The sequence below is a fragment of the Salvelinus sp. IW2-2015 genome, linkage group LG25 (assembly GCF_002910315.2).
Source record: "Salvelinus sp. IW2-2015 linkage group LG25, ASM291031v2, whole genome shotgun sequence".
Classification (NCBI taxonomy): Eukaryota; Metazoa; Chordata; class Actinopteri; order Salmoniformes; family Salmonidae; genus Salvelinus; species Salvelinus sp. IW2-2015.
This window is the reverse complement of record NC_036865.1, coordinates 22,346,133-22,369,456: the sequence shown is the minus strand read 5'-3', so window position 1 is coordinate 22,369,456 and position 23,324 is coordinate 22,346,133. Positions and strand designations below refer to the sequence as shown.

Below are 23,324 nucleotides of genomic sequence, written 5' to 3'. Positions count from 1 at the left end.
GTATTTTACAGCTGGGGGAACGCCAAGCGATAAGGAGTAGTGCCTGTTCTGCAGGCTTATAAACACCCCCCTCCTTTCTCCCTCTTCTCATCCTTCCTCCTGCCCAGGAGAGAGAGAGAGTCTGAATGAAAGGGTTTACCCTGTCCTGACATACCCCCCCAGTCTGAGCGGCTCGCTCAGTGTGGCTCTCGGAGAGTCGCATGGTGGCAACATCTCTATGCAGTGCCTCCACAAAAATGTCTGTCTGTGGAATAAGAGAGTGTGACTGTCAAGAGATGGGAAGAGATTGTGTGTGGCACTTGAGGTTTATCCTGTCTGGCTCTTGCAGCACGTGTGTCCATGTTGTTTGTTTTGTTTATCTTGTTTGTTTGTGTCTGTGTGTGCACGTGTGTGTCTGCGCTCCAGTGTGTCTGTATTGGTAAAGGGAGAGTTAGTTAGTCCCCAGGCCCTCCTGTTCTTCCCCGCTAGAGCACAGCTGGTGAGTCCCACAGGGCTGTGAGTAAAGGGAACAGTCCTACATTCAGATTCACTTTCAGTTTCTCAGCTTTGCCAATAATTAAATTAAATTTATTCCCCATACACCCACATAAAAAAACTAAAATATTAGGTGGGGCTTATATTTGTCCTATTTCACACATGTACAAGTGTGTATTATACGCATAAGTGATTGGAAATGTGTTTTTGTATATCCACCATCCCCCTGAGACACCTCGGAGAGTAGGTGACATCTGCTCTATCTGCTGTACTTAGAATCTGGCCCTGGACACTGATCTTATAGCTATATAATAGGTCACAAGGTTCGCTTTTTTTCATAGACATGTAGTTTATAGGCTAGAACTAGGTAATGTGGCTCGTGGACAGTATGTTCAGTACAGCTAATGGCCTCATTACCTTTATGTAATCTTTATCGAGCTACCTATATGAGCTAATCTAATTGAGCATCTGGTTTTGATGCTGTTAATGAAGACACTTTGGTACACCTGAGACATTCCACCAGACTGAGATCCACCCTGATGACAAGGAGCCTATCCAAGCCAAGTCTGGTCAGAGACTGTTTATTCAGCTCAGGGTTGGAGCAGGGGAAGATTTCACTACAAGCTGGTGTGGAGCTCCTCAGAGACCTGTCCTTGTACCCCTATTAATTTCTGACATCCTACTTAAAGTGTGGAGTTCCAGCCTCTTTCTGCAGCCTCACGTTACCCAAGCCTATTATTATTGGACAAAACATGTGCTGCTCACCCATGTCTTCCTATTCAGAGGGCTAAGCTATATCCTACTTGCCTCATCCATCAGGATTCAGTGTAGTCTGTCGCTCTGACAACAATGAGGGCCAACTTGTACAAGCTATGGGGGGGGGGGGTGGGGGGGGGGGGGGGTTCAGTAACACCACACTTTGAAAAGGTGAGAATTGTTATCTTATATTGTTGATTACAACTAGAGATTTTCATGATTATGTTTTCTGAAGGCTTTGTGGCTGTTTATACACCAACTGTCAAGAGTAAACTAGTGAGAAACCTTTGCATAGAACCTGAAAGCAACTTCAAAGGTGTGGTTACATGCATAGAAATACAATCTCATTCTATACATTGACCATTATCAGAACACTATCTTACTAAATGAGTTGTGTACCATCTTCATTGTTTCCACTGAATGGTGAATTGAAATGTTGATCTCTGAGGTCAGGTTTTCCTTCACAATTCTCCAATGTTTTTTTGTGGTCAGCCGAAAGTTTCTTAGTGAGTGCTGGTAGTCGGAGCTAGTTCAGGTTGTGGTTACTGACAGGTCAGGTTTGATGGGTCAACTATCTCAACAATTGTACGCTTATGTCTGTGTGCTGAACTATATGCAGTTTGTTGTCACTCACTTCTCCCTCCCTGGGCCACTAAGGTGGTGTGTGTGCTCCCAGTACCAGCCAGCCCTGAATGTGTGTTTCCCTGGTCTCACTTTCACCCCGTGTGGTTGTCAGCACGGCCCAAGGCCCAGACCAGCCGCCGCTTCCTTTGCACGGTTCACATTTCCCCTGCCAGGTGTTTCTGTGTAGTCAGTCAATAAAGCTTTTAGTTTACATATGGAGCGATCTATTGTTTTAATGTGCCGCGTTGACAGACACCCGAGATGTCCTGGTCGATGCATGTTTCTCTGTGCAATGACAGCCCACTGCTGCAGTTTGCAAATCTCTCCTATCTGAGATACCGTGTGTGTAACCTGTGTGTATGCGCCAATGCGGTTAGGACCCAGCAGAGCCTGGCCCAGGGAAAGGTGATACACACCCGTGGCCCAAAGGCCCGTCAACTTTTGCTTATCCTCCGATAACCAGGCAGCACTTAATGCCGTTAATGGGCTTTGTTCCCTGGGGTGGAACTGGGGCCGGGAGGTGAGGCTGGGGCTAGGGGCTGAGGTTGGGGGGGCTGAGGCTGGGGCTGGGATGGCAGCAAGGCACAGGGAACAGTCAGCCGATCAGACTGCTTTGGGCTTCTGCTCTGCAGACAACATTAAATATGCAGCTCCTGAGTCATATTCCTCCACTGCGCTCCTACCCTTTTTAATCTCCCATTGATCAGGTCTGAAATCATACTCCAGTGACCTTAATCTGCAAACATTATGCTCCACGTATTGGGTTCAGCTCTGGAGGGAGCCGGCCCACCGGGCCTCCTCCTCTGGGTTATGACTAGTTTTGCTGCTCCATGCCAGACAGCTGACCAAACCGGCTCCGCGCACCAGAGGCAAAATACCAAAACTAACTAAACCAACTACATTAATTTGGGTACAGGTCGAAACGCATAAAAACATTCCTGGACAGTTAGCTAGCTTATTGTTGCTAGCTAATTTGTACTGGGAGAAAAACATTGGGTTATTATTACCTGAAATGCATAATGTCTTTTTTTAAATTCTATTTATTTTGCTGAATCTTTGTAGAATATTTAGCCTTAAAAAAAAGTCACACAAAATTGTGAATGATGGCAGACCAAAGGGAGGGTGGTGCCGCTTCTCCTCCAGATGCTGTTAATTTATCTAAAACATCAGGTGTATGCCGATGGTTATTGCCACGATTATCAGTCATGTAGCTGCTGTACTGATAATCTCACTGCGTCCTTGCTGGGATGACAATACTGTCAGGGAATGCCGACACCCCAGACAAGCACATCAAATCAAATGTTATTTGTCACATACACATGGTTAGCAGATGTTAATGCGAGGGTAGCGAAATGCTTGTGCTTCTAGTTCCGACAATGCAGTAATAACCAACGAGTAATCTAACCTAACAATTCCACAACTACTACCTTATACACACACAAGTGTAAAGGGATAAAGAATATGTACATAAAGATATATGAATGAGTGATGGTACAGAACGGCATAGGCAAGATGTAGTAGATGGTATCGAGTACAGTATATACATATGAGATCAGTAGTGTAGGGTATGTAAACATAAAAGTGGCATAGTTTAAAGTGGCTAGTGATACATTTATTACATAAAGATGGCAAGATGCAGTAGATGATATAGAGTACAGTATATACATATACATTATATTAAGTGGCATTGTTTAAAGTGGCTAGTGATACATTTTTTATCAATTTCCATCAATTCCATTATTAAAGTGAGCTGGAGTTGAGTCAGTATGTTGGCAGCAGCCACTCAATGTTAGTGGTGGCTGTTTAACAGTCTGATGGCCTGAGATAGAAGCTGTTTTTCAGTCTCTCGGCCCCTGCTTTGATGCACCTGTACTGACCTCGCCTTCTAGATGATAGGGGAACAGGCAGTGGCTCGGGGGTTGTTGTCCTTGATGATCTTTATGGCCTTCCTGTGACATCGGGTGGTGTAGGTGTCCTGAAGGGCAGGTAGTTTGCCCCCAGTGATGCTGTGGCAGACCTCACTACCCTCTGGAGAGCCTTACGGTTGTGGGCGGAGCAGTTGCCGTACCAGGCAGTGATACAGCCCGACAGGATGCTCTCGATTGTGCATTGTAGAAGTTTGTGAGTGCTTTTGGTGACAAGCCGAATTTCTTCAGCCTCTGAGATTGAAGAGGCGCTGCTGCGCCTCTTTTCACAACGCTGTCTGTGGGTGGACCAATTCAGTTTGTCCGTGATGTGTACGCAGAGGAACTTAAAACTTACTACCTCTCCACTACTGTCCCGTCGATTGGATAGGGGGGTGCTCCCTCTGCTGTTTTCTGAAGTCCACAATCATCTCCTTTGTTTTGTTGACGTTGGTGTGAGGTTATTTTCCTGACACCACACTCCGAGGGCCCTCACCTCCTCCCTGTAGGCAGTCTCGTCGTTGTTGGTAATCAAGCCTACCACCGTAGTGTCGTCCGCAAACTTGATGATTGAGTTGGAGGCGTGCATGGCCACACAGTTATGGGTGAACAGGGAGTACAGAAGAGGGCCAGAATGCACCCTTGTGGGCCCCCAGTGTTGAGGATCAGCGGGGTGGAGATGTTGTGACCTACCCTCACCACCTGGGGGCGGCCCATCAGGAAGTCCAGTACACAGTTGCAACAGCTTGATGACGGTTTGGAGGGTACTATGGTGTTAAATGCTGAGCTGTTGTCGATGAACAGGCATTCTCACATAGGTATTCCTCTTGTCCAGATGGGTTAGGCAGTGTGGTTGCGATTGCGTCGTCTGTGGACCTATTGGGGCGGTAAGCAAATTTGAATGGGTCTAGGGTGTTCAGGTAGGTGGAGTGATATGGTCCTTGACTAGTCTATCAAAGCACTTCATGATGACGGAAGTGAGTGCTATGGGGCGTTAGTCATTTAGCTCAGTTACCTTAGCTTTCTTGGGAACAGGAACAATGGTGGCCCTCTTGAGCATGTGGGAACAGGCAGACTGGGATTAAGGATTGATTGAATATGTCCGTAAACACACCAGCCAGCTGGTCTGCGCATGCTCTGAGGACGCGGCTGGGDATGCCGTCTGGGCCTGCAGCCTTGCGAGGGTTAACATGTTTAAATGTTTTACGCACGTCGGCCGCAGTGAAGGAGAGTCCGCAGGTTTTGGTAGCGGGCCGTGTCAGTGGCACTGTATTGTCCTCAAAGCGAGCAAAGAAGTTATTTAGTCTGTCTGGGAGCAAGACATCCTGGTCTGCGACGGGGCTGGTTCTCTTTTTGTAATCCGTGATTGACTGTAGACCCTGCCACATACCTCTTGTGTCTGAGCCGTTGAATTGCAACTCTACTTTGTCTCTATACTGAAGCTTAGCTTGTTTGATTGCCTTGCGTAGGGAATAGCTACACTGTTTGTATTCGGTCATGTTTCCGGTCACCTTGCCCTGGTTAAAAGCAGTGGTTCGCGCTTTCAGTTTCACGCAAATGCTACCATCAATCCACGGTTTCTGGTTTGGGAATGTCTTAATAGTTGCTGTGGGTACGACATCGCCGATGCACTTTCTAATGAACTCGCTCACCGAATCAGCATATTCGTCAATGTTGTTGTTGGACGCAATGCGGAACATATTACAAACCACGTGATCGAAGCAGTCTTGAAGCGTGGAATCAGATTGGTCGGACCAGCGTTGAACAGACCTGAGTGCGGGAGCTTCTTGTTTTAGTTTCTTTCTGTAGGCTGGAAGTAACAAAATGGAGTCGTGGTCAGCTTTTCCGAAAGGAGGGCGGGGGAAGGCCTTATATGCGTCGCGGAAGTTAGAATAACAATGATCCAGGGTTTTACCAGCGCTGGTTGCGCAATCGATATGCTGATAGAATTTAGGTAGTCTTGTTTTCAGATTAGCCTTGTTAAAATCCCCAGCTACAATGAATGCAGCCTCAGGATATGTGGTTTCCAGTTTACATAGAGTCAAATAAAGTTCGTTCAGGGCCATCGATGTGTCTGCTTGGGGGGGGAATATATACGGCTGTGATTATAATCGAAGATAATTCCCTTGGTAGATAATGCGGTCGACATTGATTGTGAGGAATTCTAAGTCAGGTGAACAGAAGGACTTGAGTTTCTGTATGTTGTTATGATTAACGAGACATGGTGTGATCATAAGGCATACCCCCCCGCCCCTCTTCTTACCAGAAAGATGCTTGTTTCTGTCGGCGCGATGCGTGAAGAAACCAGCTGGCTGCATCGACTCCGATAGCGTCTCTCGAGTGAGCCATGTTTCCATGAAGCAAAGAACGTTACAGTCTCTGATGTCTCCCTGAAAGGCAACCCTTGCTCGGATTTCATCAACCTTGTTGTCAAGAGACTGGACATTGGCGAGTAGTATGCTAGGGAGTGGTGCGCGATGTGCCCGTCTCCGGAGCCTGACCAGAAGACCGCTTCGTTTGCCCCTTTTACGGCGACGTTGTTTAGGTTCGCCGGCTGGGATCAGATCCATTGTCCTGGGTGGAAGGCAAAACACAGGATCCACTTCGGGAAAGTCATATTCCTGGTCGTAATGATGGTGAGTTGACGTTGTTCTTATATTCAGTAGTTCCTCCCGACTTAGGTTTCATTACATACAGATTACCTGGGGTACAAATGTAAGAAATTAACGATTGGTTCATCGTTCCATGGGAGCGGACAGTACACAGTGTAACATCATGTTCTGAATAAGCTGTTTTAATTAGTTCCCTGCATCCAGTGCAAGCGGAAGGGATAGTTAATTGCAGTACCGAACTGCCGCTAATCAAAACGGCCTAAACCCAGCTTCCAGAAAACAGTGAAAAYAGTAAAATTTTCGATGTGTCATTCACTCTTTGAGTCATCTGGGACCCACGAGCTAAGCCCAAGGGACTACTAGGGGGGCATTTGAACATTTGCGGTGTCATTCCAGGAAATTATCAAATTCATCTTCTAAGACTCCAACCTTGACTGCCTTTTCAGAGACATGGCTCCATAAAAACTCCATCAGCTGCTTTAATTGTGCCTGGCTACAATGTTTTCAAGAGAGACAGGATTGAAGGAAGATGAGGGGCTCTGATGATTTAGATTAAAGAACATATCCGATGTAAACAAATTGAGTGGTCATGTGATAATAAACTAGAATGTATAGGCCTAAATGCTACTGTTTCCCCAAATGTATTTTACCCTTATTGGAATGTATAGACCACCTTCCACCAAACAAGTGTTCTTTGATCAATTTAATAACATGCTTAAGAAATGTGATTTTGGGAAAGAGGTCATCTTAATGGGAGATTTTAACATTCATTATCAAGACAAGATTTGTAGCAAAACCCTCACGAATACCTTTGACCTTACACAGCTAGTGTAAGGTCGAAAGTTGATCTGGTGTTCAGTAATAAACCAGAGAGTGACTAAATCATTCAATATGGTTACTGGCCTGTAATCATAATCTGACACTTATAGCCATAAAGCTTTCCAAGAACAGGTTTAACCTCTACTGTTAGGTGTTCTGAGCTGCTCAGGCTTTCTAAGGGTGAATTCAATTATTTTGAAAATGCAATTAAAGGAATTACCTGGAATGATCTCTTGTCCTATACAGATGTGGAAGCTGATAGTCAGGTTTTTCTATCCACAATCAGGACTACAATAAATGGCCTCCTAAAGAAAATCATCTAAACCTGGCCAAAAGACTGCTCTTCCTTGGCTATATGGAGAAATAATGGAGACGGATGAAAGAACGAGATCATGCTCTAAAGCCCTAAAGTCCAAATTACAGTATGACAGACGTAGATTTACCATGTTGAGAAATAAGGTGATGAAAGAAATCAGACAGGCCAAGGCAAACGTTTTTTATCAACATGATTGGTGAAGCAAAGGGAAATTCTAAATTGATCTGGGAGAAGATAAAATTAACAAGAAAAGACTGTAGTAACACTGCAAAAAGGCTAGAAATTCATGTGAATGACAGTCTAACACAGGATGCAGTCAAAATAGCAACCRCCTTCAATTCCTGCTTTGTTGACTGTTAAAGTACTGACACAGAACCCCTCCACTGGTTTCTTGGGCTCAGTGCTAGTGAATGACACTCACCCAGTCTTCATCATAAGGGAGGTTTCTGAGTCAGAGGTGAACAAGGTGATTATCTCACTAAAGAACACTAAAGCCAAAGATGTGTTTGGGCTGGACTCTACCTTTCTTAAAAACTACAAAGAGTCACTCATTGGCCCCATTACTAAGGTCACCAACAGGTCTGTTGGTCAGGGGGTATTATTTCCAAGGGTCCTGATGTTGACCATAACGGCCATCTTTAAATCAGGTGACCCTGCTGAAGTGAGTAACTACAGGCCCATTAGTATACTACCTGTGGTGTTGAAGGTTGCTGAAAAGTGTGTAGCAGAGCAACTGACTGCCCACCTCGACAACAGCCCCTTCACATTATACAACATGCAGTTTGGCTTCAGAGCAAAACACTCCACAGAAACGGCCAACTGCTTTCTTCTGGAAAATGTGTCCAAGATGGACAAAGGGGGCATTGTTGGGGCTGTATTTCTAGACTTAGGGAAAGCTTTGGATACTGTTAACCATGAGGTTCTCATCACAAAACTGTCCAAGTTCAACTTTTCCCCCGATGCCATGATGGATGAAATCATACCTTGAAGGCAGAACCCAGTGGGCAGAACCCAGTGGGTATAGTGCTATCTCCCACTCTAAGCTACGATGTGGGCGTGCCCCAAGGGTCAATACTGGGGCCCCTCCTGTTCAGCTTGTACATTAATGATCTGCCTTCTGTCTGTACTGGGTCTGAAGTTCAAATGTATGCAAATGATACAGTGATACCTACTCATTCCAGGGTTTTTATTTTTCTATTTTTTACATTGTAGAAAAATTGTGACGAAATCAACACTATGAAATTACACATGGAATCATGTATTAACCAAAAAAGTGTTAAACAAATCAAAATATATTTGAGATTCTTCAAAGTAGCCACCCTTTGCATTGATGACAGYTTTGCACACTCTTGGCATTCTCTCAACCAGCTTCATGAGGTACTCATCAGAAATGCATTTCAATTAACAGGTGTGCCTTGTCAAAAGTTTATTTGTGGAATTTCTTTCCTTCTTAATGCGTTTGAGCCAATCAGTTGTGTTTTGACAAGGTAGGGTTGGTATTAGAGGTCGACCGATTATGATTTTTCAACGCCGATACCGATTATTGGAGGACAAAAAAAGCCGATACCGATTAATCGGCCGATTTTAAATAAATAATAATAAAATAAAAATGTTTTTTTTTTATGTGTGTGTGTGTGTGTATTCAGACACACATTTTTGTAATAATGACAATTGCAACAATACTGAATGAACAATGAACACGTTATTGAACAAGTTATTTTAACTTAATATAATACATAAATACACACACACACACAGCTCTGAAGTGACAATGATACTGAAGAGTCTGCTTAGGAGACAAATACTCTCAACTGTTTGAATAAAAATAGAGTTTAAGTTACCTGTGATGAATGTTGAAAACAAAAACTAATTTCTATATGCAGGAAATCCTATTTTAATTATGGGCATGGTAAGAATTGACAACCAAAGTGCGAGTCATAATTCCCATGACACCTTCTACCAAAATCTGAAAAGCGGTTCCTTCATTTATTCCATAGGATATTTTTAGATTCACTTAAAATAAGGTCTGTGTTTCGTGTAGGCTTAAACCACCTTGCCAATTTTATAACTGTGTAGATATCCATAGGACAAGGTAACTCTGATCAATATTGGCTAAATATAAGCGAAGATCTTTTTTTTTTTTTTTTGAGTGGATTTATGAAAATATGTTGACAAACGTTACCTTATCCTAGTGAGATTTACACGGGTATCAAAACGCCGAGGCGGTTTAAGCCTGCAAGAAACACATACCTTATTTGAAGTAGATCAAGACATTCTCTATGGAAGACATGAACGGTAAAATAACGAAGGAACCCCTTTCAAGTTCAGCCGCAAGTTATTACAGGAATTATAACACGTCGACTATTTCTCTCTAAACCATATACCTTTGACTAATCCGGAAACTATCACCTCGAAAACAAAACCTTTATTCCGTTCCGTATTTTATCTAACGGGTGGCATCCATGAGTCTAAATATTCCTGTTACATTGCACAACCTTCAATGTTATGTCATAACCTGGCAAATTAGTTCGCAAAGAGCCAGGCGGCCCAAACTGTTGCATATACCCTGAGACTGCGTGCAATGAACGCAAGAGAAATGACACAATTTCACCTGGTTAATATTGCCTGCTAACCTGGATTTCTTTTAGCTAAATATGCAGGTTTCAAAATATATACTTGTGTATTGATTTTAAGAAAGGCATTGATGTTTATGGTTAAGTACACATTGGAGCAATGACAGTCATTGATTGATTGTTTTTTATGAAATAAGTTTAATGCTAGCTAGCAACTTACCTTAGCTTACTGCATTCACATAACAGGCAGGCTCCTCGTGGAGTGCAATGTAATCAGGTGTTAGAGCATTGGACTAGTTAACTGTAAGGTTGCAAGATTGGATCCCCTGAGCTGACAAGGTTAAAAATCTGTCGTTCTGCCTCGTTCAGTTCCTAGGCCGTCATTGAAAATAAGAATGTGTTCTTAACTGACTTGCCTAGTTAAATAAAGATGAAATAAAGGTGTAAAAAAATATATAAATAAATCGGCGCCCAAAAATACCGATTTCCGATTATGAAAACTTGAAATCGGCCCTAATTAATCGGCCATTCCGATTAATCCGTCGACCTCCAGTTGGTATACAGAAGATAGCCCTATTTGGTAAAATACGAAGTCCATATTATGGCAAGAACAGCTCAAATAAACAAAGAGAAATTACAGTCCGTCATTATTTTAAGACATGAAAGTCAGTCAATCTGTAAAGTTTCAAGATCTTTGAAAGTTTCTTCAAGTGCAGTCGCAAAAACCATCAAGCGCTATGAAGAAATTGGCTCTCATGAGGACCGCCACAGGAAAGGAAGACTCAGAGTTACYTCTGCAGTAGTGGATAAGTTCATTGGCGTTACCAGCCTCAGAAATTGCAGCCCAAATAAATGCTTCACAGAGTTCAAGTAACAGACACATCTCAACATCAAYTGTTCAGAGGAGACTGCGTGAATCAGGCCTTCATGGTCAGATTTCTGCGAAGAAACCACTACTAAAGGACACCAATAAGAAGTGGAGACTTGCTTGGGCCAAGAAACATGAGCAATGGACATTAGACCGGTAGAAATCTGTCCTTTGGTCTGAGTCCAAATTTAAGATATTTGGTTCCTACCGCCGTGTCTTTGTGAGATGCAGAGTAGGTAAACGAATGATCTCCGCATGTGTGGTTCCCACCGTGAAGCATGGAGGAGGAGGTGTGATGGTGCTTTTCTGGTGACACTGATTTATTTAGAATTCAAGTTACACTTAACCAGCATGGCTACCACAGCATTCTGCAGCGATACGCCATCCCATCTGCTTTGCCCTTAGTCCCACTATCATTTGTTTTTCAACAGGACAATGACCCAACACACCTCCAGGCTGTGTAAGGGCTATTTGACCAAGAARGAGAGTGATGGAGTGCTGCATTAGATGACCTGGCCTCCACAATCACCCGACCTCAACACAATTTAGATGGTTTTGGGTGAGTTGGGCCGCAGAGTGAAGGAAAAGCAGCCAACAAGTGCTCAGCATATATGGGAACTCCTTCAAGACTGTTGGAAAAGCATTCCAGGTGAAGCTGATTGAGAGAATGCCAAGAGTATGCAAAGCTGTCATCAAGGCAAAGGTTGGCTACTTTGAATAATCTGAAATATAAATTATATTTCGATTTGTTGAACACTTTTTTTTTTTTTGGTTACTACATGATTCCATATGTGTTATAGTTTATGTCTTCACTATTATTCTACATTGTAGAAAATTGTGAAAATAAAGAGAAACTCTTGAATGAGTAGGTGTGTCTAAAATTTTGACTGGTAATGTATGTGCATGCAAAGAGTAAACAAAAAGCTGCACAAGAACTCACTACTGTAATGGTCCAGGTTACAAAGTGACTCATGTTTGTCTCAATGTAAAAAAAAATATATTTTTTAAACGGTCTGCATGTTGTTCACAAAAAGGGCAACTGAAGCTACTGAGCCAGATGTCTGTGTCAGGAGAGAATCTCCAGGTGGTATACAATTTTAAGTGCCTTGGCATCATACTTAATTCAACCCTTTTTTTAAAAAGCAGGTTAAAAAGGTAACTAAAATGACCAAGTTCAAGCTAGCTAATTTCCGATTCATACGAAATTGACTACAGAGGTAGCAAAACTGTACTTCAATGCTATTACACTCCCCCACTTAACATACTGCTTGAGTAGTTTGGCCAAAGCTTGCTATACAACATTAAAACCCATTCAGTCGGTCTACAAACAGGCTCTCAAAGTGATTGATGGAAAGCCCAGTAGCCATCATCACTGTTACATCCTCAGAAAGCATGAACTTCTGAGTTGGGAAAATCTTGTGCAATACACCGACGCATGTCTTGTATTCAAGATCCTAAATGGTCTGGCTCCCCCTCCACTTAATACTTTTGTTAAACAGAGAACCCAAACCCATGGCAGCAGATCCGCAAGGTCTGCCATGAGAGTTGACTGTATTGCTTCTTTCCATGTTGTCTGTAGCTTGTGAGGTGTGGAAACACTGTTGCTTTTTGTGCTTTTGCTCTGTTTGCATGCTACATGTTGCTTGTCCTATGCTGCGCTGTCTGCATGCTACATGTTGCTTGTCCTATGCTTCTTCTGTCTGCATGCTACATGTTGCTTGTCCCAATGTTGTTCTGTCTGCATGCTATATTGTGCTTGTCCTATGTTGTTCTGTCTGCATGCTATGTGTTACTTGTCCTATGTTGCTCTGTCTGCATGCTACGTGTTGCTTGCCTATGCTGCTCTGTCTGCATGCTACATGTTGCTTGTCCAATGTTGTTCTGTCTGCATGCTATATGTTGCTTGTCCTATGTTGTTCTGTCTGCATGCTATGTGTTACTTGTCCTATGTTGCTCTGTCTGCATGCTACGTGTTCTTGGCCTATGCTGCTCTGTCTGCATGCTACATGTTGCTTGTCCTATGTCTTCTGTCTGCATGCTACATGTTGCTTGGCCTATGTTTCTCTGTCTGCATGCTACAATGTTGCTTGTCCTATGTCTCTCTGTCTGCATGCTACATGTTCTTGCCTATGTTGCTCTGTCTGCATGCTACATGTTGCTTGTCCTATGTTTCTCTGTCTGCATGCTACATGTTGCTTGTCCTATGTTGCTCTGTCTGCATGCCTACATGTTGCTTGTCCTATGTTGCTCTGTCTGCATGCTACATGTTGCTTGTCCTATGTCTCTCTGTCTGCATGCTACATGTTGCTTGGCCTATGTTGCTCTGTATGTGCTCACTGCTCATTGTTTGTCTGTATTGTAATTGTTTTTAATAACCTGCCCCAGGACTGCGGTTGAAAAATAGCCGGCTGGCTAAAACCAGCACTTTTACTGAAATGTTGATTAATGTGCATTGTCCCTGTAAAAAAATATAATAATAAACTGATAAAAAGGGGAAACCTAGTTATTTTTTATTTTCTTTGATTCATCTCTCATTCATCCTCCTGTGGATTTTATATGGCGGTTGGCAACCAACTTAAGGTGCATTACAGCCACCAACTGGACTGGAGTGTGGACCTCCCATCTTTTAATTACCTACGTGGGTATATGCTTGTAAAAAAACAGTGAGTAGATGAAGAGACGGGACCATGTTCTATTTTAGCGCCTGGCTATGCAGACGCTAGCAAGCAGTTTGAATGACATTATTGATTAACATGTATGTGTTTATTCATTTTTGCAACATGGCCGGTTTGGTCAGCATGTCAGCATTAAAATGTATCAGACTACTGGGTAGGATATGTGTCCTAACAGATGCAGTGTGTGGTGAATACACTGTGTGATTGATGTAAAAACACTGAGCTGACGTTTCCTGGTGACAAATATCATCCTGTTTTGTTTTGGTAAACATTGTCAATCTTCTAATCGTTGAGAGTGAATAGCAAGGCTCTGCTCCAGGGCTTATCCGATTTGATCATTCATTTACCAATGGGCCAGTCTAGCCTGTGTCCTCCCTGATGTTATAGTACATTCACATGATTAACACCTAAAGATGAGACACCTGTACCACCACAGTGGATTTATAGGATTGGGTCACGGTTGAAAGGCTATATGGGATAATGACTGTATAAAATCAATTATTTAAATACTGAACTATATTGTATGATCCAAAAAAATGAAATGTTATGATACAATTTCTCAGCAAAATAGCCCCATAACATCAGAGACACCACCATATTTTACAGTATGTATGGGGTTCTTTTCTGCTCATGCATTCTCATTTTGGCAACAAACCCTCCACTGGTATGCCTGGCCAAAGAGCTCTAAATGAGAATGCATAAGCAGAAAATAACCCCATACAATACTGTAAAATAAGGTGGTGGATCTTTGATGTTATGGGGCTATTCTGCTTGCGCTGGTCCTGGGGAATTTGTCAACAACCTGGTTGCCTCTGCCAGGAGGCTGAAACTTGGCTGCAAGTAGACCTTCCAGCAAGACCATAACCCTCAAAATCCACAAAGAAATGGTTAGTATGCCACAAAATCAACATTTTGCAATGGCTATCTCAGTCTCTGGACTCCCTTTGAAATCCTTTGGTTTAATATTAGAGGGCAGCCCATAAGTACAGACGAAGGATATGGAAAGATTCTGTATGTAGGAATGGTCTAAGATCCTTCCCAATGGGTTCTCCAGTTAGCATAAAATATTTTAGAAAAAGGCTTAGTGTAACCTCGCAAGGTGAGGTATTGAAAACAGGGGTGTCAATTTTGACCTCTACTTTTTTGAGAAATTATTATTACTAGTTAAATATCTTTCTCTGAGCAATTGTATTAGTATAATATAATTTAATATTTTTTTCATACATTATAGCTCAGTATTTGAATTATTTATTTTAGTAATTTTTGCTCGTCTTTATCAAGGGAATCAATTATTTCTGACCCCACTGTATATTTCTGTGTGCTCTGGCGGTGATGCAGAGTGCTGAGCCGTAACCATGGTGGCGTGGTAGGTACAGCACAAACCAAGCTCAATCAGTCCGATAGATCCCCTGGGCCAACGGCTAATGGTCGGCGTGTATCCTGAATTACATCACCTCAGTTTGGCCAACATGGTAGAGCAGTGTGAAAACAAAATGTTCCTCTCCATGCAAAGCTTTGCTAATCTCCTCCATCATATCCAGCTTACATAAAGCTGGGTTTGCAGGTCGGCGCTATCACTGCCTCCACCTCTGTTGCCTCTTGGTCCTCTAGCCTACTTCTGCTCTACACTGCCCCCTAGAGCTGGGGAGTTTGACTGTGAATGGCACGGCACTACTCCGTGTTTTAAAGTCTAGATACATTGGGAAGCAGTAGGAGGCTTGATACTGGGTCAGGCTTGCTCACTGAATCTATTAACAATGACAGGCTGTGTCTGTGTATATGCGTGGGAGTTGGCATCTTAGCTCAGACACGACAGCTACACTGTCATCTCTACTGGACAGGAATGGCACAGTTTTGGGGGAGGGAATCCTTGGCAACCAAAGGATATTTATATTTTTGTCTGTGAAATGGCTGGTACACTAAGGTTRTATTGCAGCTGATTTATCATCATATAACATTTGTTTTGTTGATTGACAGTAGGGCAGGCTCTATTCAATTGCGGTTCATCTCATCAATATAGTCTATATGAATTAAACTGGTGTATCGCCGCTATCTTCTTCATACATATTACAATAACTTTTACAGAGCAAAAAAGTGTTTGCTTAATTTCTATTAGAATCAATTCAAGTAATATATAGCACTCACTGATCATCTTTTTCTCTGTCATTTCAGCCTTAACAGCATACACATACCTCACCATCTTCGATCTCTTCAGGTGAGTAAATGGGCATCCTGGGGAGCATCATGTTTTATCAGCACTGTCTAAAGAAGTTTTACACTAAGCTAAATATTGTACCTAACACTTGTGTTGAGCTCTTTTTACTAGAGTGCAATTGCTTGTGTTGAGGTGTTGTTAGTCATGATGATTTACAGTACCAGTCAAAAGTTTGGACACCTACTCATTCAAGGGTTTTTGTAAATTTGTACTATTTTCTACATTGTAGAGTAATAGTGAAGACATCAAAACTATGAAATAACACATGGAATCATGTAGTAACCAAAAAAAAGTGTTATACAAWTCAAAATAAATGTGAGATTCTTCAAAGTAGCCACCCTTTGCCTTGATGACAGCTTTGCAAAGTCTTGACATTCTCTAACCACCAAGAATCTAAAATATATTTTTTGGTTACTATATGATTCCATATGTGTTATTTTATAGTTTTGATGTCTTCGCTATTATTCTACAATGTAGAAAATAGTAAAAATAAAGAAAAACCCTTGAATGAGTAGGTGTGTCCAAACTTTTGACTGGTAATGTATGTGTACCTGTTGGCCTACAGTCTGATCACCTGTCTGCTGAGTTCCTGGGTGGCCATGAAGAAGCCTAGTCAGCTCTTCTCGTTTGGGTACGTCCATTAGCAYACTGATTCTACAGTGGCCTGTTTTCTAAAATGATGACCTCCACTGTTATTATTTAAAAATGGAGTCATTTGATGATCATGTTTTCATTGACTTGTATTGATTTATTMATGTCTACTGGATTTTTTTGGTGTATGCTTTAATGTACTGTATGTGATACAACACTTACATTCCCACACATCTTAGGTTGTTTAAGGAGGGGCTAAACTTACCAATTCCTCCTGGGCATTTCTGGTACTCATCAAGAAAAATTTGAATTGTGTGGTTCAATATGGCTGTTATGTTYGCTATATCATATCCTGGCAGTACTGTTTGTCCCCCTTCAGTCACCGTACCGAATTGCTTAGCAACCGGGAGAGGCAGCAGGACAACGTGAACATGATTGGTCAGGGAATACTGCATTTCCTGCTTTCTAGATGTAGTTGTCTTTGATAMATTTGGTGTTTGTGATTCTAACGTGAGTTCATGAATGTGAGGATGTTTGAGTTGGAGAAAACMCAAGCCGTTTATAAAAAGCAACTTGTTTTTTCAACATAACATTGTCTTGTGTATGGATTGTTTAAACAACTTTGAGGTGCTGCGTACTAATGGTTAGTTTGGATGTCTGTAAATTGAATGYGTGGGTTGTAGGTTGATTCTGGTGAGCGATTGGATAGTGTGCTCTGCAGCATACCGGGCATCTGTGATCTGGATGATTTGATTACTGCCAGCCAGGATTAGACTGTGCCAGGCTTTGGTCCTGTGTAGGCAGGATTGAAATCAGAACCCAACCATGATATTAAGTGACATCTTCAGTTACACATCTTACAAAACCCAGTTTTGGAATATACTGACTTTATGACCAAAACTATCCTACTTACACTTTTTGGTCAATTTTGGCACTGGAATAAATATTTATGACATGCTCCTGCGAAAAAATTGAATTAGCATAATACAACATTTCCCATCTATATCCGTCTGTTTTAGCTAGAGATCAGTTTTTTTGGCATGTGCTGCATCTATCTACTGCGTCCTCCTTCCGCGTCGGAAGTTTGTCAGACCAGAAGACATCCTGAAAATCTCATGAAAACGTCTGTAGTGACCAAACAGTTTGGGCAAATATGATAACCCCCAATTCGAAGTTGAAACTCTCACGAACAGGCTTCTGCCCGTGTGTGGTAGTGTGTAGTTTCAAGGGAACTTAAGTCTGTGTGCCGGTTTAAATGACTGAGCTGTGAATGTGGAGTGTGCCTTGGTTTTTGTAGTGTGGTGGAATGTTTTGGTAGTGTGATGTGTGTGTTGTGTGATGTGTGAGTGTCTGGTGTTCCTGTTTCCGTTGGTGTGTGTATGTTCCCATGTTGATGTGGTGTTTGTGTCGTTGGTTCCCCTAGATAATACCAATAAGGACTTGTGTGGTTTTCCTGTTCCTTTAAGAAAACTGAGACCCGAGAGAAGCCCGTAAATAAACCCGGTTTGAAATGAGTTATAAAGCTTCGTTTTCGCAAGTTTTTCTACGGGTTTCGTTAGTTTCTATGTTCTAGTCTCGAAGGGGCTAAATACCGTGCAATATTGACGAATTCAGGAAACTCACGATAACCGAGCAGATTAGACAAATGTAACGCTTTGTTCTTCAAGACGGTTTAGCCATGTGTATTCCGCCAGAAAGGACGTTTAGCAAAACATAACTGAATTAGTGATGGGTTTAATTGAAACAGTGTTAAAAGCTGATGTAAACAAAAGAACCTACACCGCACAACCAACACTAAGAGTTGAGGGAAAGATGGAGAGGAGAGGACGTTATTAATAATATCGCATCTGTTTCGGAAAGGGACTTGCCGATCCAAAGGGTGAAAACACTTAGTTGTCCTCTCACAAAAGGTCCACCAAAGCAGTCCAACCTGCACACTCATGCAATTCAGGTACATGGCATAGGCCATACATAACTAAGAAGCCCATTCTACCGCTTGGAGAAAACCCACCCCACACCCAACACACACCAAACAGACACCAACCAGCTCTAACAAACAAGCACACCAAAGCCACAACCACACCAACACAACAGCACCACCACCCAACAAAACACCACCCACCCACAAACATGACAACATCAACACAGCACCTACCCACAAACACCAACCACACCACAACAGCACAACCAACCACACCAACAGCGACTCAGCAACCCACCACCACTACCCCACAACCCACAACGACCCACCAGCCCACCACACACACACACACGACAAAAAATCTAGCATAGAAGCTGATATAACAGATCAAACCACAGGGGACAGACCAACAGCAACCTATAGCGCCTTCATAAGAACAGAGTGTTTTTCTTATCATTTAACTGTTGATGGCCCCAATGTTCTTCTCCATTGTTCTTTAGCCCACCTCTACCTCTTACACCCTGTAAAGTGGGAAACCCAACCAACAGTGAAAAGCCTATACCACCCCAGACATTAACAAGCCTTAGTTTAACAGAGGAGAGTGTTAGAATTGGAAGAGATAAATGTCGAGGTGGAAGTAGATGAATGCCAGGGAAGGTAAAGGAGGGAGAAGGAAAAACCAGTGAAAAGCAACGGCCAGGAGGGGCTTTTGAGAAGTCAAAAAAACACCATAAAGTTGATTTTTCATTTCTGATGCTCACTAAACCTGTTTAGGGTTCGAAACTACTAAAGTTTTGTGATTTCACCAGTTGTTGTGTTCCCACACGAAATGGTGGTCCTAGGGGTTGTTTGTGTTAAGCGGAAAAGGAAAACACCTACAGAACTACAGACAAGCGCAGGAAGGAAAAAAACGGAGAAGGAGAAAGAAAGGGGGAAGATGGATGCCCAGAATGCGGGATGCGCCAGAAACCATGAAGAAAGACGCTCTGTTTCGAGCAATGGTCTTAAAAGCAAAATACCTATATATTAACCAATGAACGAGGACTAGCACCAAAATTTACAGTTTATGATTTACCCCGCCCTATCGTGATTTCTTTTAAAAAGGTCGGTTCACCGGGGACAGGAGAGAGAACAGCGAACGAGCGATTATTTGATACATAAGGCAGAAGCGTTCACCTGTGATGTACCACCATCACGTGGGCAAGGGAACAAACCACGTTACAAGCACTACGTTTTAAGCCTTAGTTGACCAATTTAAGCCACAGCTCTTTCCATATGCATCAAAAGCAGTCAGGGAATTAAGACCAAAATTCCATCACATCGCTTCTCCAAACAACGGCAGAAAATTATCCGTGTTTAACTTAGGGGGGCAATTCATATATTGTCAAGTTATATTGTAAAGTTCCCCGTTAAGGGGGGCCTTGCCATGGTTTAAGGGGTTACGGTTCGAGACTTCTACACAATTTTTCGTTATTTAAACGATCTTGTGGAGGTAACCCAAACCGTGGATCGATATAAAAAAAATGTTCGCAATTGAGCCCTGTGTGACCCAAACAGAATTGTGAAATCTTAAAAAAAACCACTGAAAAGGCTGGGAGTTTCCCTCTTGTACCATTAATTCCCGCTTCTATCCATTTCAGAACCTTCCTGGCTTGAAAAAACCCTACCTCCACAATGCCCAACTGACCAAAAAGGCAACATTGCCTCCGCAATCGTAGCCGCAGGTGCAGACAAGAGTCTGTTCAATCCCAACTTTGAATAAGGGCCCACCATAGTTTTCACGAGCCAATCGTTTAATAGGCCCATCTAAAAACCTTAATTCACTAGAGTTTTAAACCAAAAAAGAGGCACCTGTTCTTTAAGTATGCACACACCAAGGCAACACAAATATTTGATACAGTGGAAGAGATTGAAAATCCAAAATTCGCTTTATACGAGTTTCAGGAAATCCCAAGCTGATAGAGGCTCTGTTGAGAAGGCAATTCACAAAAGTAAAGCATGGGGGACAGGAACATTTTGATCAAAAGAGACCTTCTGATGACAAGTGATTGAGCCGAACATTGTCAGCACGAAGCAAACACCCAAAACCACCCAAAACATACCCAAATAATATTTACAGTTTCTATTAAGGAAATCTCTTTATAAGTTAGTATAATTTAATTAAAAACTGTTGATGGTGAATACGTATATTAAAACAAGTCCAAACCCAATTCATTTTCCAGTCTTATTCATTGTTGTTTGTGTAATAAGGGAAGAATACATAAATATATCAACAGAATCTTTCATGTACCATCATCATTTCGGAGCGAGACGACAGTTCAGAGAAAGAGAAAAGATAGGGGACGGGGAGTATTGGGTCATGTCAAATAGACTGTCGGAGACGGGAAAGAGGGTGTCGGGCAGCAGAGAGTCGTGTGAGAGTATGCATAACGGATGAGTATATAATGCGCGGGAGAGGAGTAAGAACATCATGTCTATGGATTTTTTTGGGTATGCTTTAATGTACTTGTATGATACAACACTTACATCCCACACATCTTAGGTTGTTTAAGGAGGGCTAAACTTACCAATCTCCTGGCATTTCTGGTACTCATTAAGAAAAATTTGAATTGTGTGGTTCAATATGGCTGTTATGTTGCTATATCATATCCTGGCAGTACTGTTTGTCCCCCTTCAGTCACCGTACCGAATTGCTTAGCAACCGGAGAGGCAGCAGGACAACGTGAACATGATTGGTCAGGATACTGCATTCCTGCTTTCTAGATGTAATTGTCTTTGATACATTTGGTGTTTGTGATTCTAACGTGAGTTCATGAATGTGAGGATGTTTGAGTTGGAAAACCAAGCCGTTTATAAAAACAACTGTTTTTTCAACATAACATTGTCTTGTGTATGGATTGTTTAAACAACTTTGAGGTGCTGCGTACTAATGGTTAGTTTGGATGTCTGTAAATTGAATGGTGGGTTGTAGGTTGATTCTGGTGAGCGATTGGATAGTGTGCTCTGCAGCATACCGGGCATCTGTGACTGGATGATTTGATTACTGCCAGCCAGGATTAGACTGTGCCAGGCTTTGGTCCTGTGTAGGCAGGATTGAAATCAGAACCCAACCATGATATTAAGTGACATCTTCAGTTACACATCTTACAAAACCCAGTTTTGGAATATACTGACTTTATGACCAAAACTATCCTACTTACACTTTTTGGTCAATTTGGCACTGAAAATATATGAACATGCTCCTGCGAAAAAATTGAATTAGCATAATACAACATTTCCCATCTACAGTGGGGAGAACAAGTATTGATTACACTGCCGATTTTGCAGGTTTCCTAACTTACAAGCATGTAGAGGTCATGTAAGTTTTATCATAGGTACACTTCAACTGTTGAGAGACCGAATCTAAAACAAAATCCAGAAAATCGACATTGTATGATTTTTAAATAATTAATTTGCATTTTATTGCATGACATAAGTATTTGATCACCTACCAACCAGTAAGAATTCCGGCTCTCACAGTCCTGTTAGTTTTCTTTAAGAAGCCCTCCTGTTCTCCACTCATTACCTGTTATAACTGCACCTGTTTGAACTCGTTACCGTGTATAAAGACACCTGTCCACACACTCAATCAAACAGATTCCAACCTCTCCACAATGGCCAAGACCAGAGAGCTGTTAAGGACATCAAGGGATAAAATTGTAGACCTGCACAAGGCTGGGAGGCTACAGGACAATAGGCAAGCAGCTTGGTGAGAAGAAACAACTGTTGGCGCAATTATTAGAAAATGAGAAGATTCAAGAGACGGTCAATCACCCTCGGCTGGGGCTCCATGCAAGTATTAACCTCGTGGGCATCAATGATCATGAGGAAGGTGAGGGATCAGCCCAGAACTACACGGCAGACCTGGTCAATGACCTGAAGAGAGCTGGGACCACAGTCTCAAAGAAAACCATTAGTAACACACTACGCCGTCATGGATTAAAATCCTGCAGCGCACGCAAGGTCCCCCTGCTTAAGCCAGTGCATGTCCAGGCCTGTCTGAAGTTTGCCAATGACCATCTGGATGATCAGAGGAGGAATGGGAGAAGGTCATGTGTCTGATGAGACAAAAATAGAGCTTTTGGTCTAACTCCACTCGCCGTGTTTGGAGGAAGAAGAAGTATGAGTACAACCCCAAGAACACCATCCCAACCGTGAAGCATGGAGGTGAAAACATCATTCTTGGGGATGCTTTTCTGCAAAGGGGACAGGACGACTGCACCGTAGTTTGAGGGGAGGATGGATGGGGCCAATGTATCGCGAGATCTGGCCAACAACCTCTTTCCCTCAGTAAGAGCATTGAAATGGGTCGGGGCTGGGTCTTCCAGCATGACAACGACACGAAGCACACAGCCATGGCAACTAAGGAGTGGCTCCGTAAGAAGCTATCTCAAGTCCTGGAGTGGCCTAGCCAGTCTCCAGACCTGAACCCAATAAAAAATCTTTGGAGGGAGCTGAAAGTCCGTATTGGCCAGCGACAGCCCCGAAACCTGAAGGATCTGGAGAAGATCTGTAGGGAGGAGGGGGCCAAAATCCCTGCTGCAGTGTGTGCAAACCTAGACAAGAACTACAGGAAACGTATGATCTCTGTAATTGCAAACAAAGGTTTCTGTACAACATATTAAGTTCTGCTTTTCTGATGTATCAAATACTTATGTCATGCAATAAAATGCAAATTAATTACTTAAAAATCATACAATGTGATTTCTGGATTTTTGTTTTAGATTCCGTCTCTCATAGTTGGAAGTGTACCTATGATAACAATTACAGACCTCTACATGCTTTGTAAGTAGGAAAACCTGCAAAATCGGCAGTGTATCAATACTTGTTCTCCCCACTGTATATCCGTCTGTTTTAGCAGAGATCAGTTTTCTTGGCATGTGCTGCATCTATCTACTGCGTCCTCCTTCCGCGTCGGAAGTTTGTCAGACCACGGA

General features: G+C 42.5%; 1 protein-coding gene across 2 annotated transcripts in view; it reads left to right on the top strand.

The window, feature by feature from the left end:
- Nucleotides 1–23,324, top strand: part of LOC111951853 (zinc transporter 6) — a 105,075-nt gene that overhangs the window by 32,497 nt on the left and 49,254 nt on the right. The window contains exons 1-3 of one of the 2 annotated variants that reach the window (XM_023970114.2): nt 11,471–11,505; nt 15,794–15,836; nt 16,402–16,467. In XM_023970114.2, coding sequence (XP_023825882.1) covers nt 11,496–11,505; nt 15,794–15,836; nt 16,402–16,467 — 119 coding nt within the window. In that variant the 5' untranslated portion in view covers nt 11,471–11,495. Of the gene's footprint in view, nt 1–11,470; nt 11,506–15,793; nt 15,837–16,401; nt 16,468–23,324 lie in introns of those variants that run through there. The other variant, XM_023970113.2, reaches the window with a different exon arrangement.